This window comes from Petaurus breviceps, unplaced genomic scaffold (genome assembly GCF_028583685.1).
Source record: "Petaurus breviceps papuanus isolate PSGF00001 unplaced genomic scaffold, PetGlider_PUasm1.0 90881, whole genome shotgun sequence".
Lineage (NCBI taxonomy): Eukaryota > Metazoa > Chordata > Mammalia > Diprotodontia > Petauridae > Petaurus > Petaurus breviceps.
In genome coordinates, this window is record NW_027187369.1 from 1,622,251 (window position 1) to 1,641,386 (window position 19,136).

Below are 19,136 nucleotides of genomic sequence, written 5' to 3' on the forward strand. Positions count from 1 at the left end.
GGGAGAGAAGGAAGGAGTACAATTCGGCCCCATCTTTAAGGGGGGGGGGGGGGGGGGGGGGGGGGGGGGCTGTTGGGGGTGGAAAAGAAATTTTACCTCCGCCTTCTAAAGGGAACAGCGGGCTGTAGTGACTGGGGGCGAGGGGACCAGGGCCGTTTTGAGAAGGCAGACAGTGACTATGGGAAAGCGGAACGAGAGAGCTGAGGAAGAAAAGCTGGAGCTGTTTGGGTTAGGCAGACGGGCTATTGACAGGATGCTATTGCGGTGAGGGAGAGAGAGACCAGAGGATGTTGGGGTGCAGAGACTGGGAAGAGGGGGGCGCTGCTGGTGGAGACAAGGCGGATTGTTGGAGGGGGACAGGAGCCCTTGGGGGAAATACAGAGACTGGGAGCAAGGGCAATAAATAGGAGAGTAAGCAGCAGGTAGAGACCACGCCGATCGGGAAGTGCCCCTTGTTCCTGACTGGCTGGTTGGCATTGGGCACCAGCTGAACAGAGAGTTAGTTACCTCGGCTTAGGATTCCATATGTGTGGACAAGTGCTGAAGTTGCCACCATTGCCCTCCACACACTGCCTGGCATCCAGGACTGAGGCTAGAAATGGGGCCCAAGAAGATGGGTCCCTCCCTGGGAAGGAGCGGAGTGCAAAGGGACTCCCAACGCCCAAAGTGGAAAGGCGCGATGGTGGCTGCGGCTGCGGCTGCGGCGGTGTAGACTGCCTGAGAAAGCGACTACCCGCTGGGCTAATGGGGGGAGGGGGACACGAAAGAAAACAAATCTGCCATCGCCCCCTCTGCGGGTCCCCTCCGCCACATTCCCAACTAAGAGTCCACAGGGGAAAAAATCAATAAACCTTGGCGCATCCCCTCCCCATCCCAGTCCCAACCCGATGAGTCCTTGACCCTTGCTGCCGCTCCCCATCCCGCAGAGGGAGGCCACCCCCAATCTCTGATCCCTTTGCTCCTAGGTGGACTCTTCATGAGAAACACCGTCCAGGAGCACAGCGCTTTCCGCTTTGCCGTCCAGTTATACAACACCAACCAGAACACTACGGAGAAGCCCTTCCATTTGAATTACCACGTTGATCACTTGGACTCTTCCAATAGTTTCTCTGTGACTAACGCTTGTAAGTAGCGCTGCCTAGCCTCCCTTGGGACACCTGCCATTTGCACTGGGCTGACTGACTTGCTTGGTTTGGTGGGTCCCTCTCTGAGGATGGCGGGAGGATGTGGGAGAGAGAGGTCATTTCTTCCCTCTAAATCAAGGGGTTTGGAAGCAGTGCTAACCCCTCGGGTATTCACAATCTGGTTAAGGCTATGAGGAAAACTGCCTTGGATAAGGTCTAATACAAAAACGTCAATTCCTCCTCCCCCTCCCTGCTCCCAGATCCCCTCCTGGGGGAACAAATGGCACAGTTGTTGGGAGAAATCGCCTAAGACTTAGAAAGAAACAAGACAACCTCTTGACTGAGGAAATTGGAGATGCACATTACTTAGCCGCTTAGGTTAGTCCCTGCCTAGCCATGGGAAACAGCTGAATTTGACAACTCTTAATTCAGAGGAACAAAACGTGAGGAATTCTGTTAACAAGTGACCTTGAGGGGACAGATCCGGGGCGGGTTTCCTGGCCTCCTTCTGTCCTAGAAGATCACCTTTCTTTCCAGAGACAGCCCTGATAGGAATTAAGGCTACAAACTGATTGCAAGTGATGAATACCAAGACAGCTGAGGGGGAAGGGAAAAGCCAATGTTAGATCTTAATATTCCGAAAGCTAGTTTGGCCCATGGAGCATTTTTACATTCCTTCCTCCCCTCTTCTGCCCCCCCCCCCAATTGTTAATGATAACATTATGCTCTTAATTCCGAGAAAGAAAGAAGAATAACCCAAAGCCCAGAAATCTTGTGTAGGCACAGCAGCAACCCCAAATACTACCTGAAACCCAGATTTTGCTGTTGAATTGGGATTGTTTCTTTCTAAATGGGAAAATTTTAAGACCTGAGAGCATGGGGACCGGGGTTTCTATCGCCCTGTTGGGGAATGGTTTTCCGTGAATGCAACAGTCTGTATGAATGAATAGGGCTTTTCAGTCCAGGCTTACTTCACTAAAAGTTTCGGGAAGATCGAAGAGGTGGTTGATGGTGTTTCGGTTTTAAGGATGGTTTGGGTGGGGGTGGGAGTTGTTTTTGCAGTTCGGGTTCTGAGAGAAAGGACAGAGCTATGTATGCAGTTGAATAAACCTTTTCCCGAATCTGACTGCCTCTAGGGCTACGGCCAAAGTGGAAGGGCCAAAAGGAATGGTACAAAGCACCCGAACTACTTTTCCTTAGGCTAGAGGATTTGGGGAGGGGGCAGGAAAGATGGGGGAAAGTACCAGGGCGGGAAACGTTACCAAAAAAAAATCAGAGGGTCATCAACTTGACATGTCTTGAAGATATTTTAACAGAGGCTACAAGCCTTATTTTAACATTCTGCTCTATTAAGGATTTGACATCTTTGGGATTGCCGACAGGGATAAAAATAGGAACTGATTAATTTTGGCTAAGTGTGAAAGTTATAAAATGCCTGTCTATACTTTGCATCTTATTCCACTAATCTCATCCTGTCTCAACAGCACTTACAACACACACCTGACTCTTAATCCTTCCTCTCTGTAATCCCTTCAAGAGGCTGTATCTCAAACATAGCTTCCTAAATATCAATTATTCCGAAATCCAACCAGGCCAGAAAATGTTCATTTACCCAGAATACTTGTTTCTTTATTGATGTGGACTAAGATAAGCGTGCCAATTGTTAAATGAAACAATTTGTTAAATGTAAACTTTGGGGACACTCTCTTAGTCAATAATGAACGAGGCTAATACCTGACACCGAGATCGTGGTTGGACGGCTATTAGGAAATTATCCTTACCATAGGGAAACCGAATTGATAAAGCAGTTTCCCTATTGGACTCAGGGTTTTGAAGAGAAAAGAAGTCATCCGTATTGACTCTACATCACCTTTTCCTATTATGAAAATCTAGCAAGATCTCTCAAATCAAATCCACAACCCTTTGGTTACCGAGCTCCTACGTGGGCAAAGTTGTCAAAGAAAGGAAGCAAAGAGGTGACCTGGTCCACGTAGCTATGCCAATGCAGGGCTTTAGAAAGCAGTCCTTGTGATAAATATATCCAGCTGTCCTTTGCCCACTCAGAGATGGTGCAGTGACAGACAGCGGACTCAGAAAGCTGTCATTCTCCCAGTCAGTCCCCCAAGCACACATCGCTGAATGTCACAGTCTGGGAATACAGGCCACCTCTTCAAGATGGCTTAGGATAGCTGCTGAGTGGGCTTGCCCATGGAAGCTTGGCTAGCCAAAGCACAGCTCAGATTGGAGGGAGCATGGTGCAGTAGAAAGGGGGTTGGGATTTGGAGTAGGAAGACCTGCATTCATATCCTAGCCCTGCCACTTAGGAGCTGTGTGACCTTGGACAAGTCATCTCACCTCTCTCAAATTCAGTTTCCTCATCTGTAAAATGAGGGGGTTGGACTAGACGATATCCAAAATCCCTTCCAACTTGAAATCTACATTTCTAAAACCACATGAGCATAGAACAGTCAATAATTTTAGGGTGCTACAGGAGCTACTCTTTGTTCTCTGACACCCCTCCATAAGAATTTGTACTGCTCTTGCAAGCAGAAATCATCAAAAATGTTGATACGGGACAACTCTTCAGTGCTTGAATATTCCTGGAGTACCAGAAATAACCAGCACCTTCAGCAACTTCCCAAGTGGCTGTCATTCCCATTAAAGAGAGAGCCCTGAAGCTTCCCATTCAACCCTAGCTAATACAGGAGCCTGGGGACCAGGTATCAGAGAGCACCAGATGGGGCCAAAAGTCACAGACTCATAGGATCAGGATCTGATAGGGAAAGAAAAGATCATATAATCTAACTTCCTCACAGTACAAATGAGGATGACAGGACCCATTGCCTTCTCCATTCCTCCCCACCGGTTTAGCCTGGGCTAGCCCAAGAGACACTTTACCTAATTGGCTTCTCTGGAATTCCAGGCTCTGATTCCTCCAATGTTTGATTTCATTTCCCAGGGTGATACAATGGAACATCTGATATGTTTGGTGTCAGAGATCCTGGAATCAAATCCTATATCTGCCACTTACCAGCTGAGTGACCTTGAGCCAGCCCCTTCCCTCTCTGGACCTCAGTACCCTCCCCTGTAAAATGAAGGGGGTGGACTAGGTAACCTCTGAAGTCCCTTCCAATTCTAGATATGTGATCCCATGTGTGACTTTGAGCAAATCCCTTCCTTTCCCTGGGCCTCAATTTTCTTCATCTGTAAAATGAGAAGACTGGACTAGATAGCCTCTTTCTAGCTCTAGCTAGCTCTACGATCCTATGACCTTTCTTGGCCGCCCCCACCCTCTGGGTCCTGAGACAAATACACATTCGGTAAAATCTACCTAAAGAAAGGACCCTTTCTTCCCTCTTCTCCCCTCCCCTTGAAAATTTCCATGAGATTATCTGTTGTTTCTAGATAACTCTCTTTTTTTGTATGAGATCAGAGAAAGACTTTACTGGCTTTACAAGCGGGCCCATCTGAGGCTTCAGAATGGAGGCAAATGCAAGTTGAGCCTGTAGAATCTTGACCATCACCTTCCCGGTTTCACAGACAGTAACTGGATTTGTTCATTTGGGTTTTTGGTCTCTAGCCCCCAACCAGTGGTCAGGGAGATTATCTGTGCCTAGTATCTAGGCGCTGGCACTCGGGCACAGGCGGGCGACCGCACAGGCACACACGAACACGCACACACACACACGCGCGCACACACACAGACAGACATGCGCGCACGCACACACACACATACACACACACACACACACACACTCACACACAAACACAGCATCTAGAGAGTTCCACAGACACGCACTCATGTCGCTGGGCCTCTGGGTTCCTGCCTCCCTTGAAGCCGTGCCCGGCCAGGCCCTGCCGCTTCAGCAGCCTGGCTCTCCCCCCGCCCGCTAACTGCTCCGTTCCCGAGCTGTCGCCTTCTCCCTCCAAAGCCCCCTCCCGCCTCTCTCGCCGCTGTGCCGTGTGCTCTCCTAGCGCACTCCCGCTGCCGGCTTCAGCCTCTGCAGTGTCAGCTCATTAGCACACAGATCTCATATCCCCTCTCCGCACTGTCATTGCAAAAATTGCTGTTGCACACCTTTCCAGCCAACAAATGTGCTCGGGACGACGCACTGTTTGCAAGAGGCAGGGAAAGGGGCAGATGGAACCTTAAAGGTTCTTCGGCCCGGAATTGTGCTCACAAAGCAGGGGTTTGAATAAAAAGCCGCTGATCAGCCCGCGCTGGGGGGGGGGTGGGGGGGAGGGCGGCCCCCGCGGCCCCTAAAGGCAGGACTTTGATACGGGATCTAATTTATCGACAAGCAGAATTCCTTTGGCTTGCTAACTCCAACCTATTCACTGAACATTTTTATCTGATGCATTTTCTGAATCGCTTCAAGTACGTCTTGCTAACCAGCTGCACAGTCCTCTGATAAACTGCCGCGTCTTCCCTACCGAGTGTACTTAGCCGAGACAGGTTTCCTTCTCTTCTTCCCCAAGTCACAATCTAATTATCTAATTCTTCTAATTGCCAGGATCCAATTAACTATTTCAGTCCATTCCGGGAAGGAGATGTTTTCCCAAATCCATTCTCTCTCCACCCCTACCCCCATTTCTTTTCTTTTCTTTTCTTTTCCCTTTTAAAGTTTTCCACTGAAGCTTTGGAAACTAGGTGGGGACCTTCCCCAAGAATGCCTGCCAACCTAGCCACCCAGCCCCCCCATCTTCAGAATTTCACATCGTTTAAAAGGGCTCTTGTCCCAACCTGATCGGTCGGTCCATGACGGCTAGCGTGGCTATGTTTTGTTTCATCTCTCTCTCTCTCTCTCTCTCTCTCTCTCTCTCTCTCTCTCTCTCTCTCTCTCTAACACACACACACACTCTTTTGTTGCCATAGGGCATTTTTTTTCTGGCTACTTCTAAGACAGTTGGCCCATCTAGAATGTGAGTTATCTTTGTCCAACTGGCTTAGGCTATTGATGCCCATAGTAGGGCCAGGCAAAGATTGAAACTATATCCTCACAAAATCTTTTATTTCTGTTATTTTGGGATAGATAGATAGATACATAGATAGAAAGATAGATAGATGGATGGATGAAAGATAGGTAGATAGATAGATAGATAGATAGATAGATAGATAGATAGATAGATGAAAGATAGATAGGTTGATAGACTAGATAGATGATAGATAAACAGATGATATACACACATACATGTGTATATATATATATATATATTTGCTGCACATACTGGGAATCAGAAGACCTCAGTTCCAGTTCTGTTTCTGCCACTGACTAGCAGTGTGACCTTGGACAAGTCCTATCCCATTCAAGGCCTCAATTTCCTCTCCATTAATGAAAGGATGGAGCAGTTCTTATCACATTCTACCTATGATCCAGGTCTATCCCTCCTTATACACTCCCTAGCTGGGGGACCCTGGACAAGGCCAGTCACCTTCCTGTGTTTCAATTTCCTCCTCTGTAAAATAAGGGGATTGGACTAGATGACCTCAAAGTATCCTTCCAGTTCCATACTTATGATCCTACATGTGACTTTGGGTAAGTCAATTAACATCTGTAGGCCTCAGTTGCTTTCCCTGTAAAATGAGAGAGGGTTGGACTAGGGCTTCCTAAACTTTTTCCACTCGACTCCTTTAGCAATTCTTCAACTGTGGGTTTACCTATTTCAGTCCCCGTAATGGGGTAGAGACTCACAGTTTAAAAAGGGCTGGACCAGAGGGTCTCTGCAGTCCCTGCCACCTTGGAGTCCATGACTCTGTTTGGCCAACACTCTCTGCCTGTCTACAAAGAAAGCAGGGATCTATTGTGTAAAGTGAGACTTCCCACAAATTGCATTCCCACCATCCCCATTGACTCCCAGGTTAGAGAGCTACCCTGATGTAAGTATTCCCAAGCAAGAGGGCGGTCTCCTTTTGCTCTCAGAAACATGGAAAGGAAAAGTGGAGAGATTCTTGGGAAATGTAGCCTTTTATTAGCCCCTGTGTAAGAAGTGCCAGGTTTGGTGGCATGAGTGTGGGTGTGGGTGTGTACACGGATATGGGCTCGGATGTGTGATTTCCTGGTGGATTTTACTTTTTTGTTCAAATGCAAAGATCTGCCTTGCCTTCTGCTACTCCTTCCGAACCCCAAAGAGATCTGTCCTCTTCATCTGGCTATTTTCTTTTGAAGGAGATTGAGTGGGAAAGGTGGGGGCTGGCCCTGGGTTTTTTTTTATTAGATTTTTTAAAATTTTTGATCATTTTTAATCCCATTGTTATGGGTAGGCAGAGATTGTTGGCTGGTTTCATTTTAACAAATTGAAAAATAAATGAATCTGCAGAGGTTTCCTTATTAGTCTTCCCTTATGGAGAAGAAATTTGTCATTTTTATGTAGTTGTTTGAAGGATTAAAAGACAGCCTGGATTTCCTAAGAGTGGGAGAGCAGGATTTTAGCTGGCAGATTTGATTAACCCCACCAAACTTCCCCAAATGGTTCTTGCTTCCAACTCCCTAGCCTAGGACTGCAGATGGACCCAATTTATTCTGAAGGGCCTTACAGTGAAGCACCCTCCACCTTGTCTGAAGGTCAGAAAGAGCATCCATGGGTTGGCCAGGACTCTGCTAGAAATGGAACAAAGCCATCAAGGCTTGGCTCTCACCCTGTGGGCTTTTAGCCTTTGCTGCCTCAAGGACCCATGATTACACTGGTGTGCGTGCTTGCTACCATGAAAGCTGTGGGCCCTCTGTGCTCTAAGACGCCAGCTGCCACAGCTGGGGGAAAAAAATCAAATCAAAAGCATCACCTAGTGGTCAGTGCTCTGAGGCATCAGACTGAGCCTGGTTCTTCCTCCAAGCTTTTATACCTTGGCAAGACCTGCCAGGATTTGTGTTCCATTGATTCTGGCTTCCTGAATCCAAGGTCTCATGCATGCCACAATGAGTTATCAGAGAAGGAAGGACTGGAGTAAAGGGTGGGTTCTTGGACCAAAATCAATAGATGCTTTTTGATTCAACTGGTTCCAGGTGTGGGAAACCTGCAAACTCAAGGCCACATGTGACCTTCTAGGTCCTTGGCTGCAGCCTTTTTACTGAGTCCAAGTTTTACAGAACAAATCCTTTTATTAAGGCGATTTGTTCTGTGAAGTTTGGATTCAGTCAAAGAGTACACTTGAGGACCTAGAGGGCCACATGTTCCCCACCCCCTGAAGACCCTGGGTCTAAAAAAGGAAAGATTCTTAAGAGAAATGGTGTCCAAACCTTGGGTTCTAGCATGGCCCTCCCCAGAAATGTACTGTCAGGGCTTGACTCTATGAATTAGAAGCACCCTTCCTAATGAATAGAGCAAAGTGCCAATTAAACAATCAGTAAGCCTACTATGTTCCAGCATTGTTCTGGAGCCCTGGGGATACACAGGCAAAGAATGAAATAATCCCTACTTACAAGGAATTTACATTCTAAGACCGTACATATATGAGAAATACATATTACATATATAAGGCAGTATGGACACAGAATAAATTTAAAATAGACTAAATGTAAAGGGAGGGCAGAGCAGTTGGAGGGATAAGAAAAGGTTTCTTCCAGAAGGTGGTATATGAGCTGCAATCCTGAAGGAAGAGAAGGATTTGAAGAGACTGAGGTGAGGAGAGTACATTCCAGGCATAAGGAACAGTCGATGCAAAGGCCCAGAGATGGAAGATGGAGGGCCCCGTGTGAAAAACACGGAGAAGGCCAGCTTGGCTGGAGGGAAGAGTTCAGGAGAAGGAGGAATATACAATGAAGCTGAAAAGGTAGGTTGGGGCACAGTTGTGAAGGGCTTTAAAGGCCAAACAGATGAGTTTACAGTTGATTCTAGGGGAATAGGGGGCCACTGGGATTTCCTGACCAGGGGAGTGACATGGTCAGATACGTACTTGAGGAAAATCACTCTGTCAGCAGTGTGGAGGAGAGACTAAAGTGTGGAGAGGCTTGAGGCAAAGGCCAATTAGGAGATTGTCATAATAATCTATGGGAGAGGTGATGAGGGTCTAAACTAAGGTTGTAGCTGTGGAGAAAGGAGAAGGGTTATGTTTGGAGACGTGTGAGCGCAGAGATGACAAAATTTGTCAACTGACTGAATAGGTGAGGTGAGTGAGTTAAAGTTAAGGCAGCTCTTTCTATAGCAACACTGAGCCTTGGCAAACGGGTGCCAGTGATGAAGGCTACTTTGTTCCCAGCTCCCCTCACCTCCCCTCCTGCCTCATGATGCTTCCAGCTGGTCAGAGTTCCCAAGGTCACCCCCAGTGGAGACCTGTCTTTTCTCACCAATTCTCCATTCTCCAGATCTTTCCCACCTGCCTCCAAATCCTCTCAAGGCCCTGTTTCTTCTTTCTAACAGGAGAGCAAGCTCTTACCCACCTAAGTCAGTCTTTTTTTTTCAAAGCTCCTGTTTCTTAAGGAATATATCATTCAGAAAGTACTTTCCCTAAACACGTTTCATCCAGTCCTTAGACCATGAGGGGGCTGGATGAGATGACCCCCTTCCAACTCTACATCTAGTCCATTGACCCTGGGAGACAGCTAGGACAACTCTTCCCATTGGACATCTAAGGAAGCTGAAAGTCTGAGGAACTGAAGAATCTGTCTAAGGTCACAGCGCTTAGAGCCAAACCTGGGGTTCAGGTATTTTGCCTTCCAGTCTGTCTTCTTCCTCTTGGCTGCCATGTGGCTGGCCTCCATACCCTTGGCCTCCTACACCCTCTACCTTGCTAGCTTCCCAATAATAATCACTGACTCACACTTCTATACTACTTCTAAGGTTTACAAAGCAATTTTCTGACAGTGATATGATGAGGCAGGTAGACGTATCATTATCCCCATTTTACAGATGAGAAAATGAAGCTACTTGTCCAGGAGTACGGAATGTGTGGCATCGACACCACATGTGACCCTCTAGGTCCTCAAGTGTGGCCCTTTGTCTGAATCCAAATTTCACAGAACAAATTCCCTGAATAAAATGATTCATACTGTAAAACTTGAATTCAGTCAAAAGGCTGCACTGAAGACCCATAAGGCCACATGTGAACTCAAGGTTGAAGGTTCCCTACCCCTGAAAGTTGCCTAAGGTAGAACAGTTAATAAGTGACTGAGCCAGGACTCAAACCCAGGGATTTCTGCTTCCATATCTAGTGTTCTTTCTATCACACAGTATTAATGGCTGATAAAGAGTTCATGGATACCACTCTCCCACAAGAACATACCCCAAGAGCATTTGTATTCTATTTTTAATTTTAGGGCCAGACCTATGATTTCATTGATATAAGGAACTCTCAGAGGGGAAAATCTCTTTCCCACTGCAGATAAGTAGATTCTCCACAACTTTCTAGGCTTCCAAAGGTGCCTGAGTCACTGAAAAGTGAAGAGACTTGCCCAGGGTCACATAGCAATTTTTGTCATCAGTAGGACTTGAATCCAAGTCTTTCTTAGAGGTCTGGCAAGTGACTTGCCCAGGGTGATGCCATCAGCACATGTCAAAGGTGAAACTTTGAGGCTTCCCCACTCCCGGATCTGGCTCTCAAACCACTTATAACACTTGGTCTCTCTGCATTTTATTTTACCAAGAGGCTCTTAAAGTTACCATTCCTTAATCAATCAACAAAGTACTGGAACACCCACTAGGAGCAGAGTCCTGTGCCAATGCTGAGGGAGAAACAAACTTTGGATAAGAAATGGTCCTTGTCCTCCAAGGACACAGTTGCCCCTCCAGCTCTCGAGCTATCTATCTGACCCTGGGAGGTCGATAGCATAAGGTATGAACCTCTAATAGTTGAATTTCAAGTTCCATTGCTGGTGACTCGAGTCTTCCTACTCTGACTAAGCACAAGGCCAACCCTAAACACAGATGTTTGTCCACCCAAACACAGGCCAAATGTTTGTATGGAAAGTGTCATGCAAAACACAAAGCTCTATATAAATGCATCATCATTAATAATAGTAATATTATTATCATACCACATGTGCAGAGTGCAGACTCCAGATATGGAACTTCATGGATAATTTGGGACATTATCAGAACTGGGCAACAGTTCGAGTCCCTGGAGCTCCGAAGGCACAGCTTTAAATTCAAGCTGGGAAGCCAGAAGAGAAGTGGCTATAGGATGAATATAGAGGCCTGCCCCCACTGGGGTTGTCCTGGAGTCAGACGATACCAACAGGGTTGGTCACATGAGGTTAGGAGGCAGGAGGGGTAGGGAGGGAACGATAACAGACAAGAAACTTCTGACTGATAGTATTTCAGGGCCTCTTCAATGGGAATGGTTGTGAGAATAGAGAAAGACTCAGAAAGAGCCATCCAGGATGTGACTGGAGGCTGATTTTGTGCAATGGACTCATCATGGGCCAGGCCTTTGGTTTACTCTAAGAACTCAGGTAGCTCACAGCACAGTCCATTGCACCAGATTTTCCCAGGGACAGATCTGACATTGGGGAATGCAAATAGCAACCACAGGGAAAGACAAACAGGTAGCCAGACTCCCCCTATTTGCAATGCTTTGGCATAAAGAGACTTCACATGCCTCTCTAGCTCTCCCTGCTGTCAGATCTTGCAGAGGAGTCAGTTTAGGAATTCCAGCTTCCACACTGTAGTTCCTCCTGCTTCTCTCTCCTGTCTTCAGGCAGCGTCAGTGCCTGGTGCCCTCCTTAGCGCTCTTGGTAGAATTTACTGCCTTCCTGCACCCGTAGTTCAGCTGCCTTGCCTCTGTCTGCAATGATGTTAAAAGAAGGAAGTTGTTCGTTGTCTGGTGGCAGCAAGTGAAGGGGGGGCATGGTTTAATTAATCTTCATACAATATTAAGTCTAGAGCCATAAGGGACATCAGAGGCTATCTAATCCAGTCCTTTCCCTATTTTGCAGATAAGAAAACTGAGGCCCAGAGAGGTTAAATGCCTTTTCCAAGGGTACACAGGTAGTCAGGACCATAGATAGCAAACTGGGAGAGACCTCAGAGGCCTTCTATTCCAAACTCCTCATTTACATATAGGAAAAGTGAGACCCAGACAAGGGAACAGATTTACCAAGGGTGCAAAGGCCCTGGGTAACAGATGCCAAGGAACTCTGCCATTTGTTTTACAACATCCTACCCCAATTGTTTTGTCCTCGGTTATCAAAGAGACAGATAAGAATGATCTCTTTCTACTGAGAGGAGGTCAAGACAATGACCTCAGTCCAGGCAGGTACGCTCCTAAGTCAAGCCACACTCTTTGCTTTTCAGCAGCCTCTGGATGCTCCTGGCTTTTTTAGTATCTCCCTGTTTTATTCTCCACTGGCCATGGCCTTTTAGAAATGTTTACTTCTTTTAGAGGCAGGGCAGTAGGGGAAGCAGCCAGGATCCTTCAATTCTGCTCAGCATTGTTCTGTCTAGAGTTGGGGGAATTTTGATAGTGAAGGATAAAAATTCTCCCAGCCCAATTCTTACCCAGCTCGACACCCCCTGCCAGCCTACCCAGCTGCCTTCAGAGGGAGGTGCCCATGGCATACAGCGGGAGGAGAATCCAGCCCATTCTGGCCCCAGGAGCTCACTCTCAAGTTCCCAACAAATGCTGTAATAAGGAATGCATCTCTCAGCAGGACTCCCTACCTACCATTTCTGCTGTGTCTGCAGGAGGCTCGCTTAGCAAAGACGAGAAGGGAACATATGTTTCCCCCCCACACCCCCTCTTAAATTACAAGCCTGGTGAGAGAGCTGGCGGTTTAGTGTTGTGCATGCAGGAGTGTGGTACAGAGTTAAGGAGATGAAGAAAGGAGGAAGTTCACTCTGGACAGCTCCTTCTCTGCCTTGGACTCTGGTCACTCATAGGGCTCTACCTGCTCTGACCTCCCTGACTCCTCAAGCTACCAACTGGTCCGTCTCTGCTCCAGATCTCTAGACCAAGGGACCCTGAAATGTAACAACTGCATGTAAACTGCTTGACCCCCCTTCCCAGAAGAGCTGAAAGTGAGAATGATAATTCCATACACAAGCTCAGAGAGGTCTAGAGATCACCAAGGAGTAATGGCAAGGATGCTAGACTGGTAGTCAAAGGATTAGGGTACCCATCCTTTGGAAGGTAGTGTGGCACAGTGAAAATAGTGCTAGATTCTGAGTCACAGGACCTGGGATGAAATCCCTGATCTTCTACTCACTCCCTGTGTGACCTTAAGCAAGATACATCAATGCTCTGAGCCTCAGTTTCCCAATCTGTAAAATGAAGGTGCTAGACTAGACTTCTGAGGTCCCTTCAAGATCTAATACTAGGAATCTCTGTGTGACCTTGGCCAAGTCCTTCACTTTCCCAGATCTCAATGCCCTAATCACTACGATGAGGAGACTGACTGCTTAGGTCTCCTTGTGATCTCAAAGGAATCTGATGGCTCCTGAGAATTCACTTACTTTCTATGGGCCTCACTTTTCCTGTGTGTAAGAGCAGGAGGCTGGGGGTGGCTAGGTGGTGCAGTGAATAGAGGACTGGCCTTGGAGTCAGGAGGACCTGAGTTCAAATATGACCTTGGACACGTAACACAAAAAACTAGCTGTGTGACCTTGGGCAAGTCACTTAACCATAATTGCCCTGCCTTACCCCCTTCAAAAAAAAGAGCAGGAGGCTGAAGGAGATGATCTCTAAAGGCTATTCCTCCTAACTGACATTCTGTGATCCTATAACCTCTGACCTTCAGCTTTATACACCTAGACCCAGGTCCTACAGCAGAACCAAGCAGCTGTTTATATGATATGACTTAGGGGCTGCCAAGGGGTACCCCTTACCCCATCCCAGCCCCAATTTCTTCTTTACCATAGGCTGAATTTCCTTTTTTGAGGTAAAGGCATCAAAGGTCATTTTTAAACTACACAAATGTAATCTAGAAGAAGGGAACCACTATCTGCCATGAGCACTTCAGCATGAATTAGTTTTCTAGATGAACTTCTAGCAGGAGCCCAAGGACACAGGAAATGGGACAGGTAAGTTTTGTGACAGGGGCAGGCCAGGAAAGGCTGAGAACATGAGGTGATGTTGAGGAAGGGAACATCAGGGTAGGATATAGTAAGGTCCTAGGGCAATTAGGGATCAGACTGAGGCTCAAAGAAGTAGAGGGAGGGAATGTGAATCTGGACTTTTCCTGCCTCCCACAATTATGAAATGTGTACTGAGGTGCCCTCTGTGAATGTGGGTCTGTGATGGTTTAGTGTCTGATTGTATCTGCCTTACACTGTTGACCCTCTCCATGAAACCAAGCCCTCTTGGAAGCGGGAGACCTTTGGTTCTTTTGGGACAGTAACAGATTATCCTCCCCGTCAGGTGGACCTTCCACTGTCCATTAGTGGAAGTTTCTCATTCACCGTCTCCTCTCAATTATTCTCTCTTACTGAATTATCTACTTTGTGGAGGGAAACTCAGGCCCTTCTCCTTGCAGCTCTCCCATCAGTTACCATCAGTAGGCCTGATACAGAAAGGGATCAGACTGGGGTAAGTGTGGAAGTGTCTGTGCCGGTAAGTCTATCTGATACGGTCAAAGATGAAAAGTTGACTGGCATCTGCAGCAGGCCAAAATAGGTCAGCGGATCACAGCAATTGGAGCTAGAAGGGGTTTCAGAGGCCATGGAGTCCAACACACTAATTTTACACAAGCGGAAACTGAGGCCCAGAGAGGATGTACCCAAGAGCCCATTATGGGATCCTAGATCTAGAGCTGGGTTGAATCTTCAAGGTCATCTAGCCTAACCCCCTAATTTTACAAAAGAGGAAACTAAGGCCCAGAGAATCTAAGTGATTTGCCTAAGGTCCCAAAGGCAGTAAGCTTCAGAGACAGGACTTAGGTCTTCTGACTCCAGATCCAACACTCTTTTCACTGTGACACATTGCCTTGTGTTTAGCTTGTTTTCAATGCTAATTGCTAGCTCACTTAAGTAAAACAATGTTTTACTCAGATATTAGCCTATATAAGTGTTTCCTAAGTTTGGCTGCCTCTCTGATGTAAAATGAAAAATATACAGGATATACATTTTTAAAACAAGTGATCTCTAATGCAATAGATAGAGGGATGGGGAAGCTTCAACCTCAAAGCCACATGTGGCCCTCTAGGTCCTCAAGTGTGACCCTTTGACTGAATCCAAACTTCACAGAACAAATCCCCTTCATAAAAGGATTGGTTCTGGAAAATTTGGACTCAGTCTGAATCCAGACTTCACAGAACAAATCCCCTTCATAAAAGGATTGGTTCTGGAAAATTTTGACTCAGTCAAAAGGCCACACCTGAAGACCTAGAGGGCCACATGTGGCCTTGAGGCCACAGGCTCCCTACCCCTGGCATTAGAATCAAGGATCAGGCCCTTAGCTAAACAAACATAACAATTAGCCTTGGAAAGTGAAGTGTAGACAGAAGAAGAATAATGCACAAAGTTGCATTTGTTCTTCCCTCTTTTGGACATTAGCCAATGTTTGATCTTCAGCCATAACATAAATGATATATCCCAGCATCCTTTAAACATTAAAAAAAATACAATTTTGGGGCAGCAAGGTGGCACAGTGAATAGAGCACTAGCCCTGGAGTCAGGAAGACCTGAGTTCAAATCCAGCCTGAGACACTTCACACACACACACACACACACACACACACACACAAAACTAGCCATGTGACCTTGGACAAGTCACTTAACCCCAACTGCCCTACCTTCCCCCCTCTAAAAAGCAAAAAAAAAAAAAGAACCTTATTAAAAAAATACAATTTCTTTCTCCAGCTAGGGTTCCCCTCTATGCTAGCTATGCCAGCAGTTAGATGTCTCACCCCTATCCTGGTTCATCACTGGAGCTGAAGTTTTTTGGCTGAAGTTTCTTAGAATAGCCAAAGGATTAGGTATCAAATTATACAGCCAATAGGCTGCAAAACCTGACATTTATATAGAAAATCTTAGTGTATATCACAGGTGAATGAAATCCTCTCCATCTAAGCTTACAATAATAATAAGAATATAACAGAGTGTTGATTTACCCGAAAAAGATGCAATCTTCACAATTTACCTTCATTCACACATCTGACACTTACTTATTAGGGCTGTATCCTTGGGCAAGTCACTTCCCTTTACTGGGCCTCAGTTTTCTCAACTGTAAAATGAGGGAGATTGGATTAATGGACCCCTGAAGTCCTTCTAGCTCTATATCTGTAATCCCATCTCTTTCTCTGGTAGGCAGCTTGCCTTTTAGAATTCAATTCCAAGGGGAGGCTAGGTGGCACAGTGAGTAGAGCACCGGCTCTGGAGTCAGGAGGACCTGAGTTCAAATCCTACCTCAGACACTTAATACAAAAACTAGCCTGTGACCTTGGGCAAGTCACTTAACCCCAATTGCCCTCCAAATAGCAAAAATTAAAAAAAGAATTCAATTCCAACCTAAACATACTATAGCTCTTATCAAGAGATAATGGTTTTTGTGGGCCAGATACAGCCTCTGTCAGTGACTGTGTTGGACAAGGGAAAGCCCACCATCCTGACTCAAAGCCATAAACAAATCACCAGCTGAATCACCTAGCCATGGTCTGTAAGGACACTAACAGATGCTAAAGGCCTCCAGGAACCTTAAAGAAAAAAGGAAAAGAAAGGGACAACGAGAGGGAGAAGGCAAAGCAAATTAGACTCACTGCTTGTGAACAATTGGATGGACACCTTGGTATGGGCACTTTAAGAATAAATATGCCCAGGCCCTGGTTGGTCCTCCCCTAACTACCTTTCAGTGTCTCCATACCCTCCCCAGTATATTCTCTAACCCTCTGTCAAAACTTGCCCTAAGGGGAAAAACTCTGCTATTAGTCATTTAAACATGAGTGTGAATTTAAGCCCATATGTCCTCTCTCCTAGGGCATATTTATTCTTAAGCTTCTTTCTCAGACTTTATCCTCTGTGAAAAAAATATATATTAGGCATGGGCAAGCAGGAAGATGAGACCTTCTGGAGGCAGTAGCCTTTCTTAATATGACTAAACAAATCCCACCATGAATTTCATCCATACCGCTTAGGGCTTCTGTCAACCTGGTTCATAACATTTTATATCTACTTTAATATCATAGATCTTTAGGGCACTCAGGGATCAGCTAATCCAATTCCCTCTACTTTACAGATGGAAAAACTGAGGCCAGGGAGGTAAAGTGACTTACCCAAAGATCACAAATATAGAACTGAAAAGGACTTCAGAGTTTAGCTAGTCCAATTCCCTCCATTTTACAGATAGGGAAACTGAGGCCCAGAGAATTGAATGATAGTATTGGAGATCTAGAAATGTCAGGGAACTCAGAGGCTGCCTAATATAATATTCTCACTTTACAAATGAGGGAACCAAGGCTCAGAGAGGGGAGTGGCTTGCCTACGGTTACACAAACAGTCAGAGGTGAGATTTGAAGCCAGATCTTCCTAACTCCATGTGTGGCTGTTTATTGAATACACCATACTGAGATTAGGGAACCAGAGGGTTTTACCTAAGAAAGATATCAGAGTCCGGGTATTTGAGAGCTGTGAAAGAGCTGATGTTTATTTGGTCCATTCCCTGCTTGCGGGAAGGTGAATATCTGAGAGATGTCTTCTCTTCTTCAAGTTCTCCAGGAAGGAAGGCTCCTTACCATCCCTCCATTTCCCTTCATATTTTTTTAGCATCCTTCAAATGCAACAGGTATTTATTAGGCATCTACTGGGTGTAGAACTCCCTGCTTGGCCCTGAGGGAGACTGTTTGGAGAAGCCCCTGCCCTCTGATCATGGGGGGGTATGTGGCATGTATACAGATAACTAGAAAGAACAATAATGCACACTAAGTACATTGGAGAAAGGCAGGCCAAGTGCTCCCTGAGGTCCCCTGGGTCTGGGTCTGGAGCTTCATCCACTTGGGGGGAATTGTACTTTACATTTGCAGCTCCTGCAATGCCAGCCAGTGTCTAAGGAGACTCTGGTGTCACTTATACAAAAATCAGCTACTTATAAATAAGGCAACAGGATCATTTTTGCCAACAGAAACACAGCACGTTTTCTGTGTGCATGTGTGTGTGTTGTACACCTTTCTGAGCCTAGTCTCCAGATCAGAATGTCAGCAATGATAAAAGGCTGTGGTTAGACTAGGCCTAGCCCAGGCTAATCATCTTGGATCCTTCTAGAAGTGCTCGGGTCTACATTGAGCCCAAAAGGTTCTTTTTTCATAGTCAGGCTGTGAATTCATAAAACAGAGAAGGTTAGAGCTAGGCAGGGCCTTAGAATATGAAAGGACAGAGATGTCCTTTAGAACACAGAATGTCAAGTCTGAGAGGAGCCTTAGCATAGAGAATATCAGAGCTAGGAAGACCATGGAATAGAAAATGTCAGGACTGAAAGAGAGTGTAGAACACAGAAGCTCAGAGTTGGGAGGGGCTTTAGGACATGGAAGATCAGGTCTGGGGTTAGGAAGGGGTTACATCAGAATACAAAAATTGCAGAGTAGCAAGAGAACATAGAAGAGAGAGGGTCAGACTGGGGAGAGCCCTTAGGACATCAAAGGTCTAAACTGGGAAGGATAATAGAATACAGAGAGGCAGAGCTAGAAGGGCACTTAGAACATAATCTCAGTGGGAGGGACCTTAGAACACAGAATGTCAGAGCTAAGAGGCACTTGACAGTAGGGAATGTCAGCTGGAAGGGAACTTAGAACACAGAATGTCAGAGCTGGGAGGGGCCTTGTAGCATAGAACATAAGGACTGGTACTAGGAAGAAGGGTGCCTTCGAATACAGAAATGTCAGAGCAGGAAGATACCTTAGAACAAAGGTCAGACTGGAAGGGCCCTTAGAACACTAAAAGTCTAAGCTGGGAAGAACAATAGAACAGAGAAAGTCAGAACTGGAAGGGAACTTAGAACCCAGAATGTCAGAGCTGTGAGGGAACTTAGAACCCAGAATGTCGGAGCTGGGAGGGATCTTAGAACCTAGAATGTCAGATCTGGGAGGGATCTTAGAACCCAGAAAGTCAGAGCTGTGAGGGAACTTAGAACCCATAATGTCAAAGCTGGGAGGGATC

The 19,136-nt window shown here is 46.2% G+C and overlaps 1 protein-coding gene across 4 annotated transcripts in view; it reads left to right on the top strand.

The window, feature by feature from the left end:
• GRIA3 (glutamate ionotropic receptor AMPA type subunit 3) overlaps positions 1 to 19,136 on the top strand; it is a 292,053-nt gene that overhangs the window by 1,097 nt on the left and 271,820 nt on the right. For all 4 annotated transcript variants that reach the window (XM_069074018.1, XM_069074020.1, XM_069074017.1 and 1 more), the window contains exon 2: positions 966 to 1,124. In XM_069074018.1, coding sequence (XP_068930119.1) covers positions 966 to 1,124 — 159 coding nt within the window. The remainder of the gene's footprint in view (positions 1 to 965; positions 1,125 to 19,136) is intronic.